Here is a 23,550-nt window from a genome sequence, read left to right as displayed (position 1 = left end):
TTATTATGAATTAACATTATATTTATAAATTATGGTTAAAATTATATTCAACTCTATAAAATCTAATTAAAATTTTATTTAATTATTGATATTATTAGTTTACTCATAAGCACAAATTACTGATAGCATCGTCATGATACCGATTGTAATTTTATCTATGTTTTTATAGGAATCGATTTAAATAGCGGGTATCTCCAACAAAGAAACACATTTCGCCTCGAGACAACTTGAAACTCCGTAAACAAGGTAAAGTACAACGTTAAAGCACTTTAATCTGATTTATTTTTATTTACATTAGCGAGATAGATTACACAAAGCGTACGATTTACCGGCTGTGAACGCTAGCTCGTTTTTCAATTCCATATGGCGTAGAATCCTCGACAAAGTTGCGTTAAGATATTGCGAGTAAAACTTATCGAATGTGGATAGACAATTGTTTCCGTTTTTTTTGTCTCATTACTCAAGATAAAGAATGCTATCATCGGGTATTGATCATCGGACAAAGATCTCTTGGAAAATATATATACATAAGGAAGATTAAGTATATATATACAAATATAGACGAATGAAGGAGGGTTAATATGCTTGCATGCAATATTAATTAAGAAGTTTGTCAATAACGGATAATTCCGAGTAACAAAATCTATTTTTAAGGTTTTTTTTTCTTTTCCTTTGATATTTGCGACATTCGGTAAATTTCTTGATAATTTCCGGGAAAGTCTCGTTTGTTTTGCATCTCTCTTTCGAGAAAAGCTTTATCGCATTTCCTAATTTAAAAAAATTTCTAATTGCACATAAAATATGTAAATTGGCGCCAATTTCTCATGTTTTGATATACTTACGAAAATTACGAAATACTCATAAATGATTCATAAATGATATATGTCTTGATCTTTCTCTGCCAAGCTTCGAACTTCTCGTGTATATTTTATAAGAACGCAATAAAATACACAATACGATACACATGAATATTTGAAAGAAAAGTATCAAATTAAAAAAAGGACATAGGAAATGTGAAAAGTTTAAGATATTCGTTCATATATTAGCTGCTTTTGCGAAATTTATTTTGCAGAAATTCCAGTAACATTTGACGTCACGCAGTTTGACATCTATATGCGATTTTATATTGTCGTTTTCAGTCGAACGTTTTGCGTAAAGAAATAAAAAAGAAAAGAAATATCCATGCGATTTTTTGTGATATACTTTGACTAAAAATAAATTTCGCACTCTCTCAATTACACGATCGACGACATGTTTCTGCCCCTCAAGTTCATGTAAATCACGTCGAGATTTTTCGAAAACGAAATGCGGGAGGATGCAGACGAGGCTTTCCCGCGAGATTGCCAGGAAATCCGTCGAATGCCACAAACATTAAAGAAAGAGAAAGAAAGAGAGGGAGAACATCCTGGGTGTCGAAAATAACCGCGATGAGGGAAGAGGCGAGAGGACAGAACGAATTCGGCGGTTCCGGGTGAGGGAGGGGGCCGACGATAGTTGTCTTCTACCACTCTCCGGTGCTTTGGCTTTTCCGAGAGTCCAGTGTGTTTCGCCACCCGAGGAACCCGTGTTCTCCACGTATATCAGCGCGAAGGTAGGTGCCGCATTCACACATGTTGCATCAATCGTTGTCATCGATGCATTCCGCGGAAAAATCCAGAGAAACGGAAGATACAGGAAGTCAGATCAGGAATAAAAAAGACAAAGAAAAACTTAAAAAGTGAAAACTGTGGAAGATACAGATGATCCAGGAGGAGTGTGAAAATTGAGGAAGATAATATCGAGAATACAAGAAAAAGAGAAATCAAAGAATCTGTAATAAAATACAAAAATTCGAAGAAAAATTGAGGAATATAAAGTAAAAATAAAGAAAATAGAATAAAAAGAGGACAATTTTAAATCTTTAGAGATAACTCAAATTGATAATTAGAGTCAATTGATAATTGCTTATTAGAGTTTTTTTTTTTTTTTTTTTTTTTTTTTAATTCGATCAATCGCTACGTTTTTATAATTGATTTTTTTATTGGTAAGATACTTTTCATACTCAATCACCCATTTTGGTATTTAACAGCCTAATTGTCAAATGTTTAGATAATTAAATAATTTAGTTATAGTATTTACAGTTAAAAAAGCCGTTAGTAATTACAATAAAAAGAATAAGAATAATTGATTATATTAACAATGATTTATAATCAAAATGATTTAGTTATAGATTCTTACATGTAATTGTAAGCATTTCTAAAATATGTTCTTGGGAAATTTTTAGATGATAATTTAAGAATTGTAGATCGCGCATTGTAAGTTTAATCATAGATAAATTAAATAGAAAAATTAATTTTTATATGTATATTGTATTCCATATATTTTGAATCATATCCAATTCTTTTATTCGTGATATATAAATCAGGCAGTACATAATGAAGAATTTAATTACAGTGTAAAGTCTCGATCTCTTATGTTATGTGAAAAAGTTGTATTAAATTAGAAATTTAATTGACGAGATGGTTTAAGAATTGTGAGTCAACGAAATGCATTGCCTGAAAACACAGAATTGCTTCGCCAAAAACGAGATCATCTCGGGAATATCCCGTGATTTTTAGATGAAGTGTTGATTGAAATTTGCACGACAATGTTTTCGGCGCGTCGCCCCGTCTATTCGTATCGCTCTGTAACTACCACAGATGAATCCGTCACAATTCGGACGGCCAAAAATTATTATACGCGACGCTGTATCGTATATTGTTGAAACAATCCGCCAGAAATAGGCGACACGTTGTGCGTCACTTCATAAACAACGTAATGCGGAAAAATCATCACCCTCTCTTTGAGGCCGATCGCGTCGTGCAATATTCTTACGATTATCGGTGTATCATAATTCTGCGAAAAATAATGGGATTAAATTAATAAGTATTCTATTGCATTTACAGAATTAATTTTTGTATTTTTGCAGTGACTGATTTTAGAATATTGAAATTAATTTTTTTACGATCAAGATAAATTTTAGCTAAATGTTGGATAATTAGTATTAATATTCAATATCTCAAAAGTTTTAAAAATATTCTAGAAAAGAAAAATCCCTTTCTCTCTCTCTTTCTACTGATTATGCTAAAAGTTGCTGTTATTTATCATTCACTTATGATGAAATTAATATTTATAATTTTATAGTGATTTTATAGCTACTGATTGTACCATTGAAAAATTCTTGCATTGTCACATTTATTCGATGCCACAGACCATTGTAATATTATTACTTGTTAATTATCCAACATTCGTTCTATTTAGGATAAAGAATGATCTCGAAGAATCGATCATTTCGCGCGATATTTGCATTGATTGCATCTGACACGGTACGCATGAATGGAAACAATGTTCAATGAGACCACGACATCGTCGTTCAAATATCGATGCAATTTGGAATAGATATGAGTTACGTAAAGAGAGAGAAAACTAATCCCGTAAATTCCGAGAAATGCGAAAATAGTTATCGTACTTGTTCGATTAATTATTAGACAATGGAATTCGATTCTAAACTTTTGATAACTCTTATATATTTACAATTTAGTCTTTATAATACGATCGGAGATAAACTGAATTATAATTGTAACAAATTGGGACCAATCTTTAGTGTTTATGTAAGCGAGTTTCACATTTCAATTTTTATTTCAACTTTTAATATCAGTATTTTATATATGACTCTAAATTAGTGAAAACATCGCAAGAAATTATCGTAACAATTTCGTCAAATACAATAATATCGATTATAATACCGTACTATTATTAAATCGGCACACATTCCATTATCAACCGATTTTTATTATGACGTGTGAGCTTTAATGTAATTCAATACGACCCGGAGGAGAGTGTGCGCGCTCCAAAGACCAGCTGGTAGGAGGAGGGAGAAGTAGAGATTTTGCGGACGATGTAGATATATTCGGAGGAATTTCTAGGCAAAAATAACCGTGGTATAAGCCACCGGTGGGTGCCCAACAGGGACGTATCAGTGAGAATTTGAGAGATTTTCAAGAATTAAACAGATCTACGATTTTTGAAATCGATTAAGCGAATGCCAGAAAAATCGAATTACTGAATAGAGGGAAGAAGAAAAAGATGGTCACATTTAATCGTTTAATTTTTATAGATTTTTAGACAGATGACTAAAGTATTGTATATTATTAGTATTTATACACTCCGAGAGTATAGAATAAGAATAAGTATATATTGTAGGTTTGTTTATAAAAAAACGCCTACAAAATTGATAAATTTGAACAAGAAACCTTGAGGAAAGATTTTGCGCATCGCATTTTGGAGCAATCTGAATATCTTTTCGTATATTTTCTCACATATCGTCGAATTCACGGAAGATATTTACTAACGGAATGCTCTTCATCTGTAAATCGCTGTAAATCGCATCTCCAAGTCCGTGAGTTTTTTCTGGCTTTCGATATAGACACGCGCGTTTAAATCTTTCAACGACGCGCGAAGAGGGATGTAAAGTGTTCCGAGAGAATCAACACGGGGGTGATAAAGATGCCATTCGTGAAACGATATATTTTTTTGCGATCCGTTATACGATGCGATAAAAACAGAAAGCATCCAGCTATTTCGCACGCATGTCAGTGAACTCGCGATGATCGCTACTGAAGTGACCAGACTTAATTTAAAAATCGTTAACAAATAAATACACTCACATATTTTAAATTAAATCGTAATGAAAGAAACATATGTAAAAGTATAAAATGTTGAAAATATATCTATTTTTCTAATATATCTATTAAACTGCGTATCTCTATGAAAGGAGAGAAGAGAAAGGGACGTAATTTAAAATTTTTCTCTGTAGATGCGAGACTGGTTGTCGATGAATTGTACATGAGGAAAACATCGATTATATTTTTTTTCAATTAAATACTCGATATTTCTTTATGTGCGTGCGTCCTTGCGCGAATTTCTTGGCACGAGTCTGAGAATAATACCTCACGTTGTGGCTGTAGAATCTGTCTCTTTCAGGGTGAGATCGAGTAACCAAACATTTTCGAACGATCGTTGAACGATCTCTTCGAGATGACCCAATTTCCGAAATTGCGCTCGCTCTTCAGTCTTGCGCGATTAACGATCGATTTGAAACGTGATACGCGTGACTCATCTAGAAATGTCATCATTCATTATGTCACGTGAATCTTTGTGATAATCGCATCACGGCAGCTTAACGATCGTAATTTTTCACAAAAACGAAATATTGCCTTTGTTATTTACTGCCGCGCTTAATTTGCAGACGCGTACGTAATCGTTATTAGTAAGACAGATATTTGCTCTATAAGAGAAGATTCTATAGATACGCGATTCGATGTAGTGGATTTTGGCAGAATTCGCGTGCATATAGCGCGATGATGGCAGATAAATGATAATTTGCGCGTGACATGCTTCATACAATAAGTAATATTATTTTCTCTGGCATTACAAACGAGATTAAAAAAAAATTTTAAACATGTTTTCTCATATTATTAGATCATGACACTTTTTGTTCCATTATTTAATATTGATTGAGTATTATTTTTGTATGATGATTACAAGATTTGGAAATAAAAGTATATAAATTAGAATTGGAATGAAATTATATAAAGTCAATAAAATGTTTTTTCCTCCTGAAAATCTTGTTATTTTACGAAAACAATTCTCAATTATTTAATTAATATCGTCGTAATTGTAATCCTTAACATTTAAGAAGTTTTTTAATATTTCTATATATCGCTGTCTCTCTTACAAGAACATTTGTTTATGTTGCAGTAATTAAAGAATAGATTTCTCGAGATTAAGGTATCAACATGGCCACTCAAAAGGCGAGGCTTGTGAACAAACAATTCAATTCTCCTATTAATTTATATTCGCCACAAGTGATACAAGAGACTCTAGACAGGCAGACTCAAATCTTAGCTAACGGTGCAGTCGGGTAAGCCTTTTTGATGTGAAAAATGCAGGAATAATTTAAACTTGTCACCTTTAGATTTAAAAAAATCCTCTTTATTAATTCTCAAACAACTCATCATTTGTCGCAATAATTTTCCAATGACAAGTACAACATAAATTATCCTTTCCTTAATATTATTTTAATTTTGTAACATGTTATAAAAAATATTTTATAATCACTAACTATATCAGTTAGTTTCAGAGGAAAATTATTTTTTCCTTATCTCGAAAACATTTCTCGACCTAATTTAAAAGAAAACGGAGCGAACAGGGCCCCGATGCATCCTGCGGATCTTCGCGATTGACTTGAATGACTCACGATGCTTTTACCGCCGAAACCGCCCGGTGAATCTAAAACTAGTCGACGCGACCACCTTGCGTCAATCATCGAGCATCAGCCTCCTTCGCCTTGTGTTTCACGTGTCTCGCAATCGCTCGGATCGGCGGCCGATGTCGGTCGCGCGACGACGCCGCGTGAATCAGCCGACGGCGTCGATGCCGTTCGCGGTGTTAGTTATTTTCAGAGAGTCGAATCATCAGCCGCGGTTAGAAATAAACGGCCGAAGAGGCCGGACTCTTCATCGCCGTCCTGCGCAAAGCCCGACGGCTGTGTCTCTTCGTACTTGACTTAGTTTCGCGTTTCATGAACCGTGGACGCGCCGGCTCGCCTCCGTTATCGTCATCGTCATCTGCTATCCGCGCCGCGTCGAGATGATCACCACGAAGAGGTGATGATCATCGATTTTTACAAATTTTTAAGATCTGCAGAGAATACGAGTTTTTCCTTTCGAATCTTCTCGAAAATTAATACGTTTCTACTTTCCATAAGTTTGTGGTCCTATTCGACGACTTGGCAGCTCTTCAACTCGCGGTTTTGCACGTTGGTTATTGACAGGCGAAGAATCTTCGTTCCATTCAATGCTAACGTTCGACTTTCGCCAATGATGCATGAAACAATGGATGATATGAGTAAAAGCGAAGCAAAAGACAGAAACAAAACGTTGTCTGTTACCTTTTATTATGAAAAATTGACTATATTTTGAGAAATATTGGCTTGTAAATGTCATATAAGTTTCTTTCTTTTTATGTAAAATTATAATACACATCTCACACACATATTTATTGTTCACATACATGCACACATATCTTTTATAAAAATAAATACTTTAGTTTCAAAGATTATGCCTCCTTTTATTTATACGATTCAATATAGTCGTCTATGAACACTTACTTTGGAAAGTGAATGCAAAATTATTTAGAAAATTGAATATTTATAGAACGTTCGAAATAATTAATAAAGCAAGCTTTGAACAGAGGATTTTTCTTCTTCCAGAATCGACTTCAACCAGTTGGCCAAGCCAGCTAATTTGCAAAATAGCGCGGTTTTACGTATGCTCGAAGAGGAAGAAGTAAGGCAACGCGGTGGTCAACCCAGTAAGTAAAGAAACGTTTCTTAAAAGTGATATTATGTATCCCTTGAAGTATAATTTAAGATTGTTTTACACCATAATATAATGTAAAACAATCTAATAGTGTAAAACATTATAATACTTTTCAAAATATCTATATTTTGATAATGAGATATTAAGTCCGAATTTACATTTGCTTCTTCGAATAAATTTAATTACTGTTTAATTCGTTGCACGCTAAGATTTATTGCAGCATTATCGCATAACAATTGCGCTGATTCATAATAATGCAAATATCGCGAATATCGGTTGCGAATCAGTGATCACTGGCGACATGAATTTTTTAAATTAATGTCGGTATCGTTGGCAACATATTTTCAATTTAGCATGACACAGCCGTTATTCTTGTTATACCGTACGCTTTGGCCGCGACTCAAAGACGTAACTTCATCGGATTAGTAATACATTTTCGCAAAATACACGAGTCTTTCAGTGGGCAAACACCGAGCGTTATATTCGAAAAAGGCGTCCTTGTGAATACATCACATTAATTTCTTCCTAAAAATCTTCGATTAGGAGAAAGAAATTCATCATTCTCAAGCATGTTTTTGAGATTTTGCTCAATCCGTGAGGATCAAGAGTTGCGCTAATTTTACTGCTTTAATGACCACCAAAAAGAAATATTAATGAAAAGTTAGTTAATTTTCAAAAAGCGTGTATTATAATATTTTGTAATAAAAAATGTTTTGTTATATATATTTGTTATTCTAATCCTATAGAATTTTTTATGACAGGCAGCGTTTAAAAAGTAATATGGATTATCGTCGAGATAAATCTGAATCTTTCGATTTATTGTAAGATCATTGAGATATACATCGAGATATATAGAGATCCCTCGAATTCTTTACATGCCCTCTTCTAGGGCGCGGGCTACCCCTCCTTGATCGGACACAATGCCTCCCCACTCCTTGGCCGGTCACCAGAAAAGCTCTAAAATCGGTAGCCAGCAAGTTTCCGCGATAATGAAAGGTACAGGTGACTTCGCCATGGCGTTAGTAGTTGGCGGGTGTCCGTTTTGGCAGAGTCGCGCTCGTCTTCGCGATTCCGGAACTAAACTAGCAAATTCCACCTGAGAATCGAATCGGTATGTGACGTATAAAATCCAGGCGAGTTTTATTAGTTGCCAGGAAATATATTCGCACACTTTACGCGATTAACGACGCGCGACCCCATATGGGTGTCGTAATATTTGCCCGTTGCGACACACTCGCGGTATGATCCAATCGATGTGTAAGAGCTGTCTAATATTAGAATTATACGTCATTAAGTATTATCCCGGATAAAATGATAAATATTGACAGAAATATCATGTAATGATATCGCTGCGATTATCGACAATCGTCATGCAGTGTGATAAACGTTAGATCAAGTGCGTCGATAAGAATTGGCGATAGTTTACGGTAATGATATGATCATTATACATATGACAGTAATATAACGATTATGAGAATGATGATCTTACTTAAGTGGATATAATTCGATATTAGTGACAAATAAATAACATAATTTTTTGCTATCGATTGAAATCGATTATATTTTACAACACCTTAGATAATTTAGTAATATTGTAAAATAAAATTATATGTGGATATCTTTTGGAAGACTTACGAAAAATAAACGTCGATGCCAAGGAGAATATTCGAATATTTATATTAATCTACAAAGACGTCAGTATCTAAAAATAGTATCTACTTTCATTATTTCGAACATTGTCCAAGATTAAAGGATAATTCTTTTCTTTAAAAAAATACTGTTTAGTTAAATCGTTAAGTTAATTTATTAATTTATTAAAATAGTTGTACGTCATAATCGTAAAAACGGAATAAAAACTAAATAACGGCCTTTGGCTCTGCAAATTTCTATTATTATCATTTCTTAGGTCTCAAACGAGTAGCTTGGCCACCGCCTCCAGAGGATCAAGACTTCGACTACGTGGAGCAAACTCCCATCCAAGCGAAGGTAAGATGATAAATAATTAGATATTACACAGGTATATTTCCTTCTATAGATATTAGTTTCTACGCGTTTCGCGCGTACGCTGCTCTGATAAAATAAAAGGCAGTAATAAAATGATTGATTCTTAAATTCACTATCTTTTCCTCATATTGCAAAATTAATATATTTAAAGAAATAAAAAAGTAAAAAAAAAAGATAAAATATTAATGAGAAAAATTGTAAGAAAAATTAACTCTATTATTATATTGCTGTATTATATACAGGAAAAAAAAATATATTCACATAAAATAATTTTTAACACAATTTTCGCTACCTTTTTTTCTCGTGTAACAACACATTTATTATTTTATACAAAACAAACAAATATAATCGTGCAAAAGATTCGAATGCAAGTTACTTTAAAAAGATCCGAAAAGACACGGACACTTTGTGGGAATGTCTACATGTTGCCTGCATTTTTTTCGTAATATTATTTATGTCCAATTAGCTTACAATAGCTCCTCCTGCATCTTGCCATGCGTGTAGAGTGAATGCAACAATGTTCGTTACATGTTTCTTTTATGTACTGTTCACGTTCGTTCTCTATGTGTATGCATATCAGTCTTACTTTACTCGAAGCTGAGATGGAGGAAGCACAATATATATACAGAATTTTACAAGATTCTGAATTAAGTTATCAAATTTGACTGATAAAGTGGGAATAAATTTTAATTTTTAAATAATTTTTCTTAATTTTAATATATATATTGCCATAATTAAGCACCAAATTAAATTTTTATTCTAATGTAATTGTGAAATTAAGTAAATTAAATTTTTTGCCAAATTTTAACATCATATAAATTATGAATATCTCTCATCATATCTTAAATAGATAGAGAAATTACATCAATCTAAAATGCGGTTCTCCATCTCTGATTCCATCAATGAATTGATGCACGCAGTGAATATTGATATCGTTAGAAAAATGAGAATACGAAGACATCCCATTCCAATATCAACATAAGCACAGCTGGATCACACTCTTAAATACATAAATCGCCACATCATTGTGATCGTCGAGACAGACTCATTTGCCGGAAACCAAAAAGAAAAAAAAAAAGAAAATTTTTGTTAAATTGGTGCACAATTGTTTTGATAAAGCAAATGATGCTTGGCTCGAGCGAATCGTGGTAAAATTACAAGTTGTATTAATTTAAATAATCGTTTTATATACAATATATTTATAATTATTTAAAAAATCGCGCTTATCTTTCTTTTAGGTCGATTACAAATATTTTTACATATTATTTTCAATCTTTAGATCTAAACTTTTACAGAATATCAACTTAATGCACTTTATTTAAATTAGTTACTATATATTTAGAAAATAATTAGAAAAAATTAAATAATTAATATTTTTAGAGGATTCACAGTGTTTGTATAAGTAAATTTTTATATTGTATCTTGAAATGAAAATGCGCGAAATGATAATAAAATCGATGCGATTTAAAAGTTAAATTAGATACAGTGAAAGATTTCAATATATCCTCTTGTAAACTGCGCTTCCGCGAACGTATATTGTCTCGCAGATTCTCGTACACAAAAACATACATTATTCCTCTCTTTGTCGAGAAGAGAGGCCAGGCTAATCCGCGTGTTCGCTCGAGCCTGAACAAAATTATCTGTTTTCCTCCGGTAAGACCCGTGGGTACGGTGATCTCGGCTCGTACCAGGGCAGTCCCACGTCAGGTCCGTCACCCCAACCATCCTCGGCGGTCACACCGCAGAGAGCCGTCCAATCGTCCCCGTCGCCGGTCAGTCCTGGCGGTACACTTCTGCGACAACCATCGCATTTTCAACAGCAACAGACGAATCCCAAGAATTGGGCGCCGGTGACACCCCCGGCGACCTCGCCGCTTCCGCATCAACAGCATCCTTCGTTTCCGAGTCAGCATCAACAATCCCAGCCTTGGCAGGTAAGTGATGTTCGCATGGACGTGACTGACGTGGTCCTCCGCAATTTTGGAAGAGCCGGGAATAGTTTCCGGTAAGAGAAACTGTGCGATGACATTGCGAGCACTTGCAGTCTTGGATGTGAGAGAAAAAACATATCGCGCGAAATACAACAGTTACGTAGAATTCAAATTCGGGAACGATGTGTCGTAAGAGATGTTTTTAGCGAAAATTTACAAGATACTGCAACTGGTATAGATATTGTTGCGTGGGTATGATAAACAATATTCCAATGCGACAGTGTGCGATGAAACTTACTGGTTTATCCTCTCTGTATTTCAGCAACACCCCCAGGGTTCCAACGACCGGACACCGCAGAGGCAGCAACAGAATCAATCCAGTTATCATCCATCTATTCCTGCGGCGTTCGAGGCACCACCATCCACTATCGTCCTTCGTTCTGAGCCGCCTATCTCACAGGTAAGAATCTAGAGGGAGGTGGAGCGACAATTTGAAGAATTTAACATTCGTTTTGCCAAGTAAATAATATTCTCCAATAATTCTCTGAATATAATATAATAATAATTCTTTAAAAATACAAATTTATTACATTGTTATTTTATTATTTTTTTCTCATACAAACATAACAATATATTTTTGCAATTTAATACGATATTCGTATCCTATATTTTTTACTCGGTTTGCATGTAAAATGTAATGAAATAATATAAGTTTAAATTAATTCAGTTATTATATATGAATCAAACGTTTTGTATTATACATTGCGAGAATTCGACAATACGTGTTGATAAACGTTCGATATTATGTTACACATCTCCCACACGATTTTAATCTTACTAAAAATAATACAGTAATATTATACGCGCCTTCTCAAACAGCGAAAACAGAAAACAGAATACGAAAACATGAAAGCTTCGAAGAAACGAGAGAAGTAAAGAGAAGTAAACACGAGCTGTCGGATGGAGTGATATGATATAATACAATATTTTTGCGGAAGCCTTACACTAGCGAGCCTTTGGCAGCATATCAGCCGTTAAATATTTCGGGCGTTCTTAACATCGATTACACATTGCTCGTCTGAAATTTATCTCTAAGAATATCTCGCATCCCTAGCCTGTTCCTATAATTCGAGTCGACTTCAAAGAAGAATAATGTTTTCCGCATCACTAACAAAAATGTTATTCTTTTAGATATTTCCGCGAGATTTCTGGTGTCTTGTCCTAAGAATCATATGTTTTAAAAATAAATGTATTGTATTAAGTTTTTTTCAATCGAGAGATTGAATATTTTTAAACAAAACATTCAAACTATTAATAGCTGTACATTGTGGTTTCATAAACATTTATTCAATATTCCGTCGTTGTTTTATTGATCGAATCTCCAGATACCAGCACCGGTATACCAGGCCCAACCTGCAGCGACCAAAGCTCCGGCAACAGGCAACATGCGAGGGGACTTGAAGTGGCCGCCGGCATCCGTGAAAGCTCAGGTCGAGGCGGAAAACCGGGCCAGGATAGACCTCGCGAAAGGCCCGGTTTTCAGGCCCCGCCGAGTAAACAAGGACTATAGCGGTTTCTTCGCGCAGCACGCTCTGAACAATAGCTATCCGGGCTACCGAGCACCGCCGGGTACCCAATACTTTACACCGGCTTACCATCATTAGCAAATATTTCGAAACGATAATAATATTTGAGAAACGAGCACGAAGCATCGTCTTGAGTTTTTCATCGGGACCGTGTTCCGATTAGGTGTTTTCAAAATTGCCGAGATGCTCAGGACGCTGTTTATGGATCTTCAGAGATTCGCGAGAAATTAGAGAAGCGCATGAAGAACGATTTAGAGTCTTAAAAAGTCAAACGTGAAAGATTTTTATCGCGAAATTGTGTTTTACGATGTTGTTTTTTCTTTTATATTTGGACCATAAATCTGCGCACAAGTTACTGTGCTGTTACTCTTTCAGAATGTGGTCCAGATACTAAGAAATCTCGCTTCCATATAACACTTTGTGCGCTTCTCGGTTTTCAAGAAAATTATCCAATCCGGATTTCGAATTTGTACGAATCTGTATATACTGAGACTGATTCTCAGGTTTTCTTTCATGTTTTCAGGATAGCGTAAATTAATAATTACTATATAAAAATCCAATTTATATTTTATGGCATATTCGGTTCATTATCCGGGCATCATCGTTCAGAGATTTCCAGAGTCATGAATGTCGCGTTTTCTTTTCTTAATCCGTGTATCGAAAAAGAGTAGAAGTCTTTAAATATACCTATATTTTTATCGAAAAATGAGGATAATTTAATAATATTGTATGTCTTTTCTTTTTCGTGCAGGGTTGTTTTTTTATCTTTTTCCACAATTTAGAAATTTTTGCTTGCGTGAACGCGTCTCCAGTTTGGAAATTTCTGATCTAAATGAATTCAATGTTGTGATAGAATTACAAAAGTTGTGATAGAGCTACAAACAGATTTACAAAACTAACGCTTGTTATACGAATCAAAGAAGTGACAGATCAAAAGCGATCGCTTAAGATATTCCGAGTGATAGCGGCAGATCGTATTTTTATTGCAAAGATAATACGACGATACAGAAAATATAAAATAACGAACGTCGAATATAGACAAATTTGCGAAATAAACGATCGAATGAAGAGAAAAACACGCAAAAGGAGAGATAACGTATTGAAAAGTATCATCTATAATCTATACTAAAACGCGATATGTTTCATAACACAATTTAGCGCGATAGTCTGCCCGTTAACTAACCGACGAATCATTTTTAATAATGTAATATATCGATGTGAATAAATAAATATGAATTTATGCTAGACAAAAGTGCCGATAGCTACTATATTGTAATTTGATATAATACAGTGTATACATATTAAACTTTGTGAAATTTATATAATGAACTTTGGAAACAGTGGATACATAACGATCAATATTTTTATTTTTTCGTTTGCTTCATAGATAATACAAGGAACGCATCTAAGTATCAACAATTTACAAAATATTCCATATGCATTCATATGAAATTTCACCAAAAAATACAATTCGAATATGTGTTATATTATTCGAATTGTCTAAATCTTGCCCATAAAAAATGCATCATAAAAAACAAACCTAAAAAATATATTCTGATTATTATAAATAAAGACTTCTCTTTCAGCGGTGCATATACTATTTTAATGCAAACGCCATACGGAATTGCATTGTTAACTTTATCATCGCGTTTTTTTTTTGTTTTTTCTTTCTTTCTTTTTCTAATACATCTTAAATATTTATGTGTTTACACGACAAGCTCGAAAATACACTCTCAAATGAACAACGTGCTGGCGAATGTTAAATATTAGAGTTCTTCAAAAGTTATGAAACTTGTCTGTGTGCTTGTCGCGTTAAAAACATTCTCATTAAACTGCTAAGCGACATTCCCTGAGTATCGTGTCCCTTTTTGACTCAAATACATTCAAGCGCATTTATAAATTAATAACTCACGTTTCTCTTCGCAATTAATTGTCGACTTCCTAACAAGTTATATATTAAAAATCTTGTGTAATATCGATAGATTTCCATATCCAAGCGAAACGTAATTGTTTCATTATTTACTGTAATTTTTACACCAAATTTAACGAAATTTAATCAGTTTCATTATTATACTTTCTATTGATATTAATGTTTTGATAAACTAAAAAAAAAGTCGATATAATTCAATTAATATAAGTCGAATTTTTATTTGAGCAAAAAGTTTAAAAATTTAGTTTTATTTTTCATAACTTGTTTACTTCATAACTCATCGAAGAGTTATTATCACAATAGAAAATTGTTCCCCAGATTACAATCTTGTATATATTTTCTCGATTTTGTTATGTACTGGGGTACATTATATTATATCATTGACCACTGAGTTTAGGCATGTACTATGAAATGACAAAAATATAGAATTCATTTTTAATGATCTTCAATTAGACATCAAAGAAAGACAGATTAACAGATTGACTAATTCTGTGCACCATCAACACGATTATGTGAGGAACTCGTTATTCTTCATGAAAATTCCATTTTTGTCAAATTTATAAAATTGGATATAATTTCGTATGCAAATAGAGAGTTAACAATTGTACAATTACAAAAATCATGAAAAAGGCTTTATATCGTGAATTTTCTTTTTTACACGAGCGAAAATCCTTGATTATGTTGGATAGCTTGCAATAATTTATATTTCAATCTTTCGCGCGTTTGATAACGTGGCAAATCGAGCAGATTGAAGCACGTGTGCGCGGCAGGCAAGAAACGTTCGTCGGTCATCGGTTGTATCGTTATCTGCAACAAATATAAATATCAAATGATAAATTAATTTTTGATGTACAAAAAAGATTCTACAGCTATACATCAATATGATATCATTCTTACCTTAATAGCTTTCATACCCTGTATAGGTATTCTGTCACTGCCTGTTAAGAAAAGTAAAAATTTCTTCTTCTCCTCTAACGGCAATTCATGAAAAACCTGCCAGAAGAGCACGATAGTGGGGTCGTTTTTGGTATAGCCCTCCTTATAAGTGGCATTCTTCTGTAATTCCTCCCAATCATAGTTTTGATTACCAATTACCAGTGACATCAATTCGTGACTGTGGAAGAGCTCTAATACCCTTCCTCCACATACTTTATGGAAACCTTTATGAAATGCTTTAAACTGCGATTCCACCGATTTGTTCAATATATAGTCCACATAGAGATTCACATATTGTTGTCTACATAGACAAAAATATTAATCTTTCATACTTTTATGGACATTATCAGTGATGATATATGGATAAAGCTTACATACTTATTTTTTAATGTTACAGAAACTTTGCTACCACCAGGCAGCAAATCGAAACTTTTCTGCTCACCGAATACTTCTCTAGTTATTTCGAAATTCAAACAGAAAACTTCCTCAAAGTCTGATTCATTGTAATCGAGAATACTCTGCATACTTCTGCAATTGGAAACGCATATACTCATTAATAGTTTGTTGATTCATCTAGAATCAATGATCTTAGAACGAATGTCAATGTGGAATATGACATACTTGGCCATTACGGGTGACATATCCTTGATGTCATTTAATCCAACTGATTCACCCAATAGTTTTTTATATAAGGCCAGTGGAAATGGTAAATCGATGATTATGAAATTGTAAATAGCCAGGCCACAGAGAAGGCCGATCAAAAAATACATAATTTCATCTTCCAATGTGTCCGAGCTAAACCAGATTGTTCTTGTCTCTTCATATTCTTTAAACATACCATACTTAGGATCGAGAATCTCTCGCAAAAGAAGCATGAAAAATTCTTTTTTTACACCACCTACGTCTTCGGCTTCCTCGCCGTGAAATTTAACCTAAAAGAATTCGAATACAATCGTGTAGATATATGTACTATATGTATAAAATTTTAGAATCTTTAGGTCAAAATTTTTTGATCCATGAAAGATGCGCCTAATTATTTTTATGAGTTCAGAGAATGATACTCACTCTAAGTGGTTTCTTCAACTCACTAGAATCATACTGAGACAACTGCGTCAGAGTATCTTTGACTATATCGTTCCGCGACACGTTCAACATCACAAATTGATTATAATGTTGAGAATTTACACTAGCCAAACCAAACATCATATCTCTTACAACACGTGATGCTGCTTCATGCATTGCGGATTGCATCTAATATAATACAACATATTGTAAAATACAATTATTTCTCAACAATTTGTATTATTTTTTATACCTGTATAGCTTGATCTGTTTCGAGTAATGTGGTTTTTGCTTCAGCATCAAATAGAAAAGGATAATTGCAAAAGTATATTTTACGGTACTGAAAAATTGCAAGAATTATAATGTGCAGCAATATATTCATATTGATTCCTTATAATTTCCTCTATATATATATGAATTAAGGAACTCGCTATGACAGTCTAGAGATGACTTACGTAAGACCGATCCTCTTCGGACATCCACATAAGGTAATCACGGTTGATATCTATATGTTGCGATAATTCTGGCAAGTGAAATATCTCGTAGGGTACTCTTATACCAGCTGCTATATTTAGCCTATATAATAATTGTAACAGCTCTAGGAGAACTTTTAGATTTTCATTCCACAAAACAATCTACAAAAAATACATGCTCTAAAGTATTATAACCATATGTATAAGATCTCTCTCTTCCTCTCTCTCTCTCTCTCTCTAAAAAATTTCGAATTTTTTAATTATATATTTTACTTTCTGTAATACTAATTTTTTTCTTTTGCAATGGAAAGAAATCAAAGTACTGCCAATAGAAGTACCAGTTTGATTGCGTTTACGCTAAACGTATGATCTATGCGATGGGAAAATTCTTGAAAATCTCAAAACAATCTTTGATAGTTTCTGCGTATATCGTCATTCGCTCTATTTCTACATGTACTTACCTTTTCCACTGTTGATTGCTCCACAATGTGCAACACGGTGGATTTGTAAATCCTCACTAGTCTCTCGAAGTAGTATGCCGAGGCACATGTGCTCCACCATATGCTCACAATTCTATAAGCCTCCGCTTTCAGTTTTAACACAGCTTTGCAGAATGGTATTTGTAAAGAGCTGTAATTTGATTGATTTGTAAAGCGATGATACAGTGGTAACGTTATGTACACTCTCAAGGATTCAATATCGAGCGGAGAATCGGTGAACGATGGCATTAGACTATCGATTATACATGTAAAAATCTGAAATAAGAGAATACGATGTTATTATTCAATATTGTTCAACATTCTAAGTATATTTTGTACATCATACATCTTGAATCGTACCAATTCTTGAATTGTATTGTTCTCCAATTCTGAGATAATTCCGAATAATCTAATCGCGCGGTCAAGATCAATCCCATGATGTTTGCTCGAACAACCATAATGCTTATCATTAGCAAGTAAAAAAGATGCATTTATACACGCTTGACTTTTGAATACAGTTTCTAGATAACTGAAAACATTGGATAAATAATTGAAATCCATATAAATGAAGTCGTGGCACAAGTCATTTAGAACAGAGTTGTGTAATCTAATATTATGCGTGAGCAAAGAAAAAATGCGAGTGAATATTTTGCTCAGATGTATAGTTTGATATTTCTTTAGATTACACAACTTTTCTTAATTAAAATATAATACATTTCACTTACGTCATTAATTCATGATTAACTTGCGAGCCTGCTGGGATCCTTTGACAGTCAGCTAGTTTTTCCTCTGTTACTGTAAGAATTTGGGAGGTTGACCCTAATATTCTACAGTCATCTGGTTCTATATTATCCTGTAGATATTTAAGCAGAAGTAATTTCCCGTCTATTATTATTACAGAAACGAGGTAAGATTAAATGTTTCACCGCATGTTCCATTTTTCTCTCTTTTTTTTTTTATAAAAACCAGAAAATAAAAAATAGTTAATTTTTGCTTGAAAACTTGGAAAGAATAAATTAATAAAAAGCTGCGTGAAAACACAAGTGAGATGAGAAAACACACACTTCTCTTGGGGTAATTGTGGCAAAACAATGATCAGCGCCGCTGAAAATGTGTCTAACGACACAATCGATTTGTGGGCTACAGTACAGATCCAACTTCATCGATGATCCGTTCGCCGAAGACCACGGTCCCAGCACGACTTGCGGCGTTGTGGCACTTCGTGAGGCGCGATTACCTAATTGTCCAGCACCACCTAGACCCCACGCATAAACCCTACCTCTAGATGGTACTAAGGCCAATGTGTGTCTTTTGCCACAGGATATCTACATAATGTAATATATATATATAGAATATTATATATAATATAAATTGTATAATTAAGATTAATATAATACATACACATTTAATTACACAAGAAATTATAATCCAATATTATATTTATAAGTTATAACTTACTTGTGTTACTGTGCTACCCATCAATTCCATAACTTGTCGCGGTAAGATTTCATTCATACCGTTTCCATGACCTAATTGACCATACATTCCAGCACCGCAAGTAAACACTCCACCATCCTGGAATAATCACAGACAATAAGATACCATCGAGACCCATTAATTTTCGAAATACAATATTATGTAATGATAAAATTTACCAATGTCAAGAATACAGTGAATTCCTCACCACACGCTGCATAACATACTTTTGCGTTTCTTAAAGTACGTAGCTGGCACGGCAGAATTCTCTGTTCTGTATCATTTAATCCCAATTGTCCAAAAGTATTTCGCCCCCATGCAAATACAACTCCTATTCGAGAAAACAATGAATATAATGTTGATGCGTTTAAACAAACATCGAAATCAAATGATACCGAAAGATTCGATTCTTCAATAATATGCCGATGCAATAGAAACTCACCTGATTTTGATATAACTACAGTATGATATCCTCCGCATGCGATAAATGCAATTGGTATAGCAGCTAAAGCAAAAATCCTTTTCGGTTTTATTTCGGTAACTGTGTGAGATCCTATTCCTAGTTGCCCCTCTGTATTACTACCCCATGCATACAACTCTCCGTCATTGGTCAGAGCGATCGAATGCTCTATGCCACACGCAATCTGCACTATCACACTTGTACCCAATACTTTTACCATACGTGGTGTACGTTCTGTACAATCGACGCTATTTAACCCTGTGGAACAATAAATAAATAATAATCGTCACATTTATAATTATAATTTAGAGATGTTATTTTAACATATTAGTATACAAAATTGTAAATAAATATATTACCTAGTTGACCCTTCATATTACAACCCCAACTAAAAAGTTGTCCCCACTCATTCACAGCCAAAGTATGACAACTGCCACAAGCTATTTTCTTGAATACAAACGCATCCAGGCCAGGTATCAGTTCTATTTTAGCAAAAATTAATACAAAATTATGCGATCTCTGACAAATATCACTAGGTCACATATTTAATTGGAAATTTTTATCTTTAAAAATTACTCACGCAATCTTTTCCTTGCCTTTTCATGACCAAGTTGTCCATAATCGTTATTACCACAGGAATACACTTGTCCATCATTTGTAATGGCTACAGTATAATTTTCTCCACATGCAACTACAAATTTTAATTTTTGCTGATATTTTTTTGCGACCAAAATTTTATTTTTATACAATTTTTCGAGGATCTTACTTTGTTCGACTTCATTAGCTTTTCCAAAATCCACTTGTCGAGGCATAAAAATATTTTCATCCTCAATACCACCCAATCCCAACTCTCCATGTATAGTACTGCCCCAACAAAACATCCTCTCGCAAATTTTGAATCGTTTCGCTGTTAAATTACTTTCATCCGTCGAATATCTTTTCAACTGATTTGCCTACAGTAACACAGATATATATATATTTCAAATTAATATACATTATTAAATTTGCATAAAAAAAATGTCTACGTATAATACCAAATATTATATATTTATTAATCATTTTCAGTTGACAAAACATCAAATTAATTACAAGATAATATTGGAGCATATTAATTATTGTTTATTTATTTATTATTAGTAAGAAAAAATTTTTCAAATTGAAATAAATAAAATTTTTAAATGTTATATACATCTTAATATGTATATATTTTATATGAATCCCATTAAATATTAAGATGTTTCATGCCCCTTATTTTAATACTGTGTAGTATTATACACGCCAATAAGCATTTATTTACAATGTAAATTTTTCTCAATACTTGGTTTCATCAAAGAATGAATAATTCGTTCATAGAATATATACACACTCATTTTTATTTTTTATTCCGTAATGTAATATATAAACGTATCAATATAATATGTTTTATTATCTCACTCTCTCTTAAATCTGTCTCTTAAGACAAATTATTAATAAATAAAAATCACTGATGTTACTCTTTGAGTTAATAACACGAGGCACGATTAAACGTCATAACGTCACTTTACGAACGAATGATCCGTAGGTGAAACCGAGCATACCTAAAAAGAGGATATACTATGTAACATCACGCCGGGAAAAGAATCGCGCGTGTCAGTGACTAACCATATTTATCTGTATCTCTCATAAAAGCGTGAGGCTTGCGGACGGAACGTGTGTTATTTACGTGAAACGCGTGGTACGTCCTAAAAATAATACTCCTTTGTAGCGACAATTCTCCTTCCTACTGTTCCCGACAGGCTCGCGATCGCGTCGTGGATCGGGAATAATCAAATTGTGACGGCCACGAAGATGCGGCGACGTTTATCGCTATTCGCACGTCGCATCGTGAACGTGAATCCTATCTGCGGAAACCATAAAATTTCTCTCGACTTCAAATTCCAAATCGAAGATTTTTACGTGCGCGAGACGTCTTTTTATCTCGCGCGTATTTATATATACATGTATATATTGTGAGTAAAATTTAACGGGAGAAAAGAATTTGGATTCGTGCCTTGTGCCGACAAGCTCAAGACGCTTGGTGAGGCGACTGAGAGGTTAATCCGAATGCTTTCACAAACAGCTATTTACGTTGTCACTCGAACGTTCTAGAATAAATTTCCTCTTACGCCATAATACCAAAAAAAAATAAAAAAAAATAAAAGAAAAAGAAAAAAGAAATTTATCGGATTTTTACGATATATCTGAAAAATAAATAAAAGATGAGACGAATGAAATGATTTTTTGAGGGCAGATTCCTTTTGAAACATGATGTAAACGTATGATTTCATTTCATAGCGAGTTGGATTGTTCGCGATCATTCGTGGTTCAAGAACGAGGAATGACACCGCGTGAACATCGTATCGTGACGTCGGAGTGCCAAGAGTCACGTTATTTTTGATGACAAATAACGATTTCTTCCCCCGTTTTTTTTTTTTTTTTTTTTTACCAAATCGAGTCTTCTAATATCCGTAGCCGCGAGACACGATCCGTTACATTCTTTAATCGAGGGTTAATTATTCAAAACATAAATTACGCGATAGGAAAAGAAAGGGGACGTCATCAAAAAATTCGAATTATATATCTGAATTCTGAATATTTTATCTGAATATCTCTTTCCAAGTAAGACTACGGTGTAGATAAAGATAGCGAATCACCGACTCGAAGTTGGCCGGATTTGAATTATATATATAATACCTGAGCTCTCCTCCGCGATAATGATGGTTAGGTTGTCATGTTCCCCACACGACACCAACTCGACGTTTCGTTAAACGACGACGACTGAACGGCAACACGCGCGAGCGAGACGAGCGAGATGAAAGGAAACGGAGGAGCGCGATGTCTCCGACGTAGCATAACGCGAAGGAACAGAGAGTGCGTAATTGGATTCCTTCATTAAAATCTCAGTACGTCTAGGCACTGCTTTGCGCTGCTTCGCTTATATATTCGATCGTTGATTTTTTTAATCTCGTCGAAAGCAGACTCACACAATTGAATCAGTCGTTGCATATTTTTTTTTTTTTTTTTTCTAACGATCAGACATAACGGGCGCTTAATCTGGCATATGGATACAGACACTATTGTATGTATATTATTGAATATATATATATATATATTTTTTTTTTCAGTCACGCGAGTCCCTCTTGACAACCGCGGCACAAGAATGTAAGATAGACGGTTGGAGACTCTTTAAAATAAATGTTTCCTTCGTGATCAACTTGCCTCGCTCTTTTCGCTAGCGATGTTTTATCGAGTTTCATTTACGCCAACAAAGCGATTTAATTTTATCTCATTATACATTTTTATTTTACGTTATATGTATATATTTTTTATTATATAATTATGTAATTTTCAAAATAGAGAGAAATATAAACTATAAATTGAGGAATTTAAACGATTAAAGCAGGTGCCGCATCAGACCGTGGTGGGGAGAGAAAAGATTTGTAGAAAGTATATTTTTTTTACGCGACGTCGAATATTAGTCTCTTGTCCGAATTGTTTCATTTTTCAAAAGCATTTATCCGCGCGTTTACATACGTGTGACATGTGCGTTCGTGATTGGATTGAATACAAATTAGCCTGAATGAAAAGCGATAATATAACGAGAATTATTCGCACTATTATTATTACCCGCGGCGCGGAAAAACAATACGGCGCGTCTTGGTAGCGCGCGTGATTCGTGCTCGATCGACTCTTTCGAGCGATAATATATCGCGAGTTATCCGTCCTATGTGTATCGTTGCTTCTACGGCGGGAAAGCGAGCGACGCATACACTGCGCGGGCGCGCGCAGCCCGTC

General features: G+C 34.1%; 2 protein-coding genes across 4 annotated transcripts; one reads left to right on the top strand and one right to left on the bottom strand.

Moving 5' to 3' along the window:
* Positions 1 to 1,191: 1,191 nt before the first annotated feature.
* On the top strand, positions 1,192 to 14,246 carry LOC138940262 (uncharacterized). 2 transcript variants are annotated; one of them, XM_070308986.1, is made up of 7 exons: positions 1,192 to 1,591; positions 5,779 to 5,941; positions 7,292 to 7,392; positions 9,307 to 9,386; positions 11,063 to 11,338; positions 11,658 to 11,795; positions 12,721 to 14,246. In XM_070308986.1, exons 2-7 carry the CDS (start codon positions 5,817 to 5,819, stop codon positions 12,997 to 12,999), a joined length of 999 nt encoding a protein of 332 aa, XP_070165087.1. In that variant the 5' UTR covers positions 1,192 to 1,591; positions 5,779 to 5,816; the 3' UTR covers positions 13,000 to 14,246. The 2 variants fall into 2 exon arrangements, with proteins under 2 accessions (XP_070165087.1, XP_070165088.1); XM_070308987.1 differs by lacking the exons at positions 1,192 to 1,591; positions 5,779 to 5,941 and adding an exon at positions 6,583 to 6,686.
* A 55-nt stretch (positions 14,247 to 14,301) lies between these two features.
* On the bottom strand, positions 14,302 to 22,897 carry Herc4 (HECT and RLD domain containing E3 ubiquitin ligase 4). 2 transcript variants are annotated; one of them, XM_070308968.1, is made up of 19 exons: positions 22,450 to 22,897; positions 21,379 to 21,617; positions 20,504 to 20,690; positions 20,318 to 20,428; positions 20,097 to 20,219; positions 19,720 to 19,995; positions 19,457 to 19,608; positions 19,260 to 19,376; positions 18,866 to 19,126; positions 18,527 to 18,654; positions 18,162 to 18,330; positions 17,784 to 18,077; positions 17,305 to 17,484; positions 17,103 to 17,189; positions 16,853 to 17,038; positions 16,409 to 16,719; positions 16,166 to 16,315; positions 15,749 to 16,088; positions 14,302 to 15,658 (listed from the first exon to the last, which is right to left on the bottom strand). In XM_070308968.1, the coding sequence occupies exons 2-19, from the start codon at positions 21,379 to 21,381 to the stop codon at positions 15,506 to 15,508; spliced, it is 3,228 nt and encodes a 1,075-aa protein (XP_070165069.1). In that variant the 5' UTR covers positions 21,382 to 21,617; positions 22,450 to 22,897; the 3' UTR covers positions 14,302 to 15,505. The 2 variants fall into 2 exon arrangements, with proteins under 2 accessions (XP_070165069.1, XP_070165071.1); XM_070308970.1 differs by lacking the exon at positions 21,379 to 21,617 and having other exon boundaries at positions 14,303 to 15,658.
* Between the last annotated feature and the right edge of the window lie 653 nt (positions 22,898 to 23,550).

This window comes from Polyergus mexicanus, unplaced genomic scaffold, assembly GCF_030449975.1.
Source record: "Polyergus mexicanus isolate NDT 795.1 unplaced genomic scaffold, iyPolMexi1.0 SCAF_16, whole genome shotgun sequence".
Lineage (NCBI taxonomy): Eukaryota > Metazoa > Arthropoda > Insecta > Hymenoptera > Formicidae > Polyergus > Polyergus mexicanus.
This window is presented reverse-complemented; position numbering and strand designations above follow the sequence as displayed.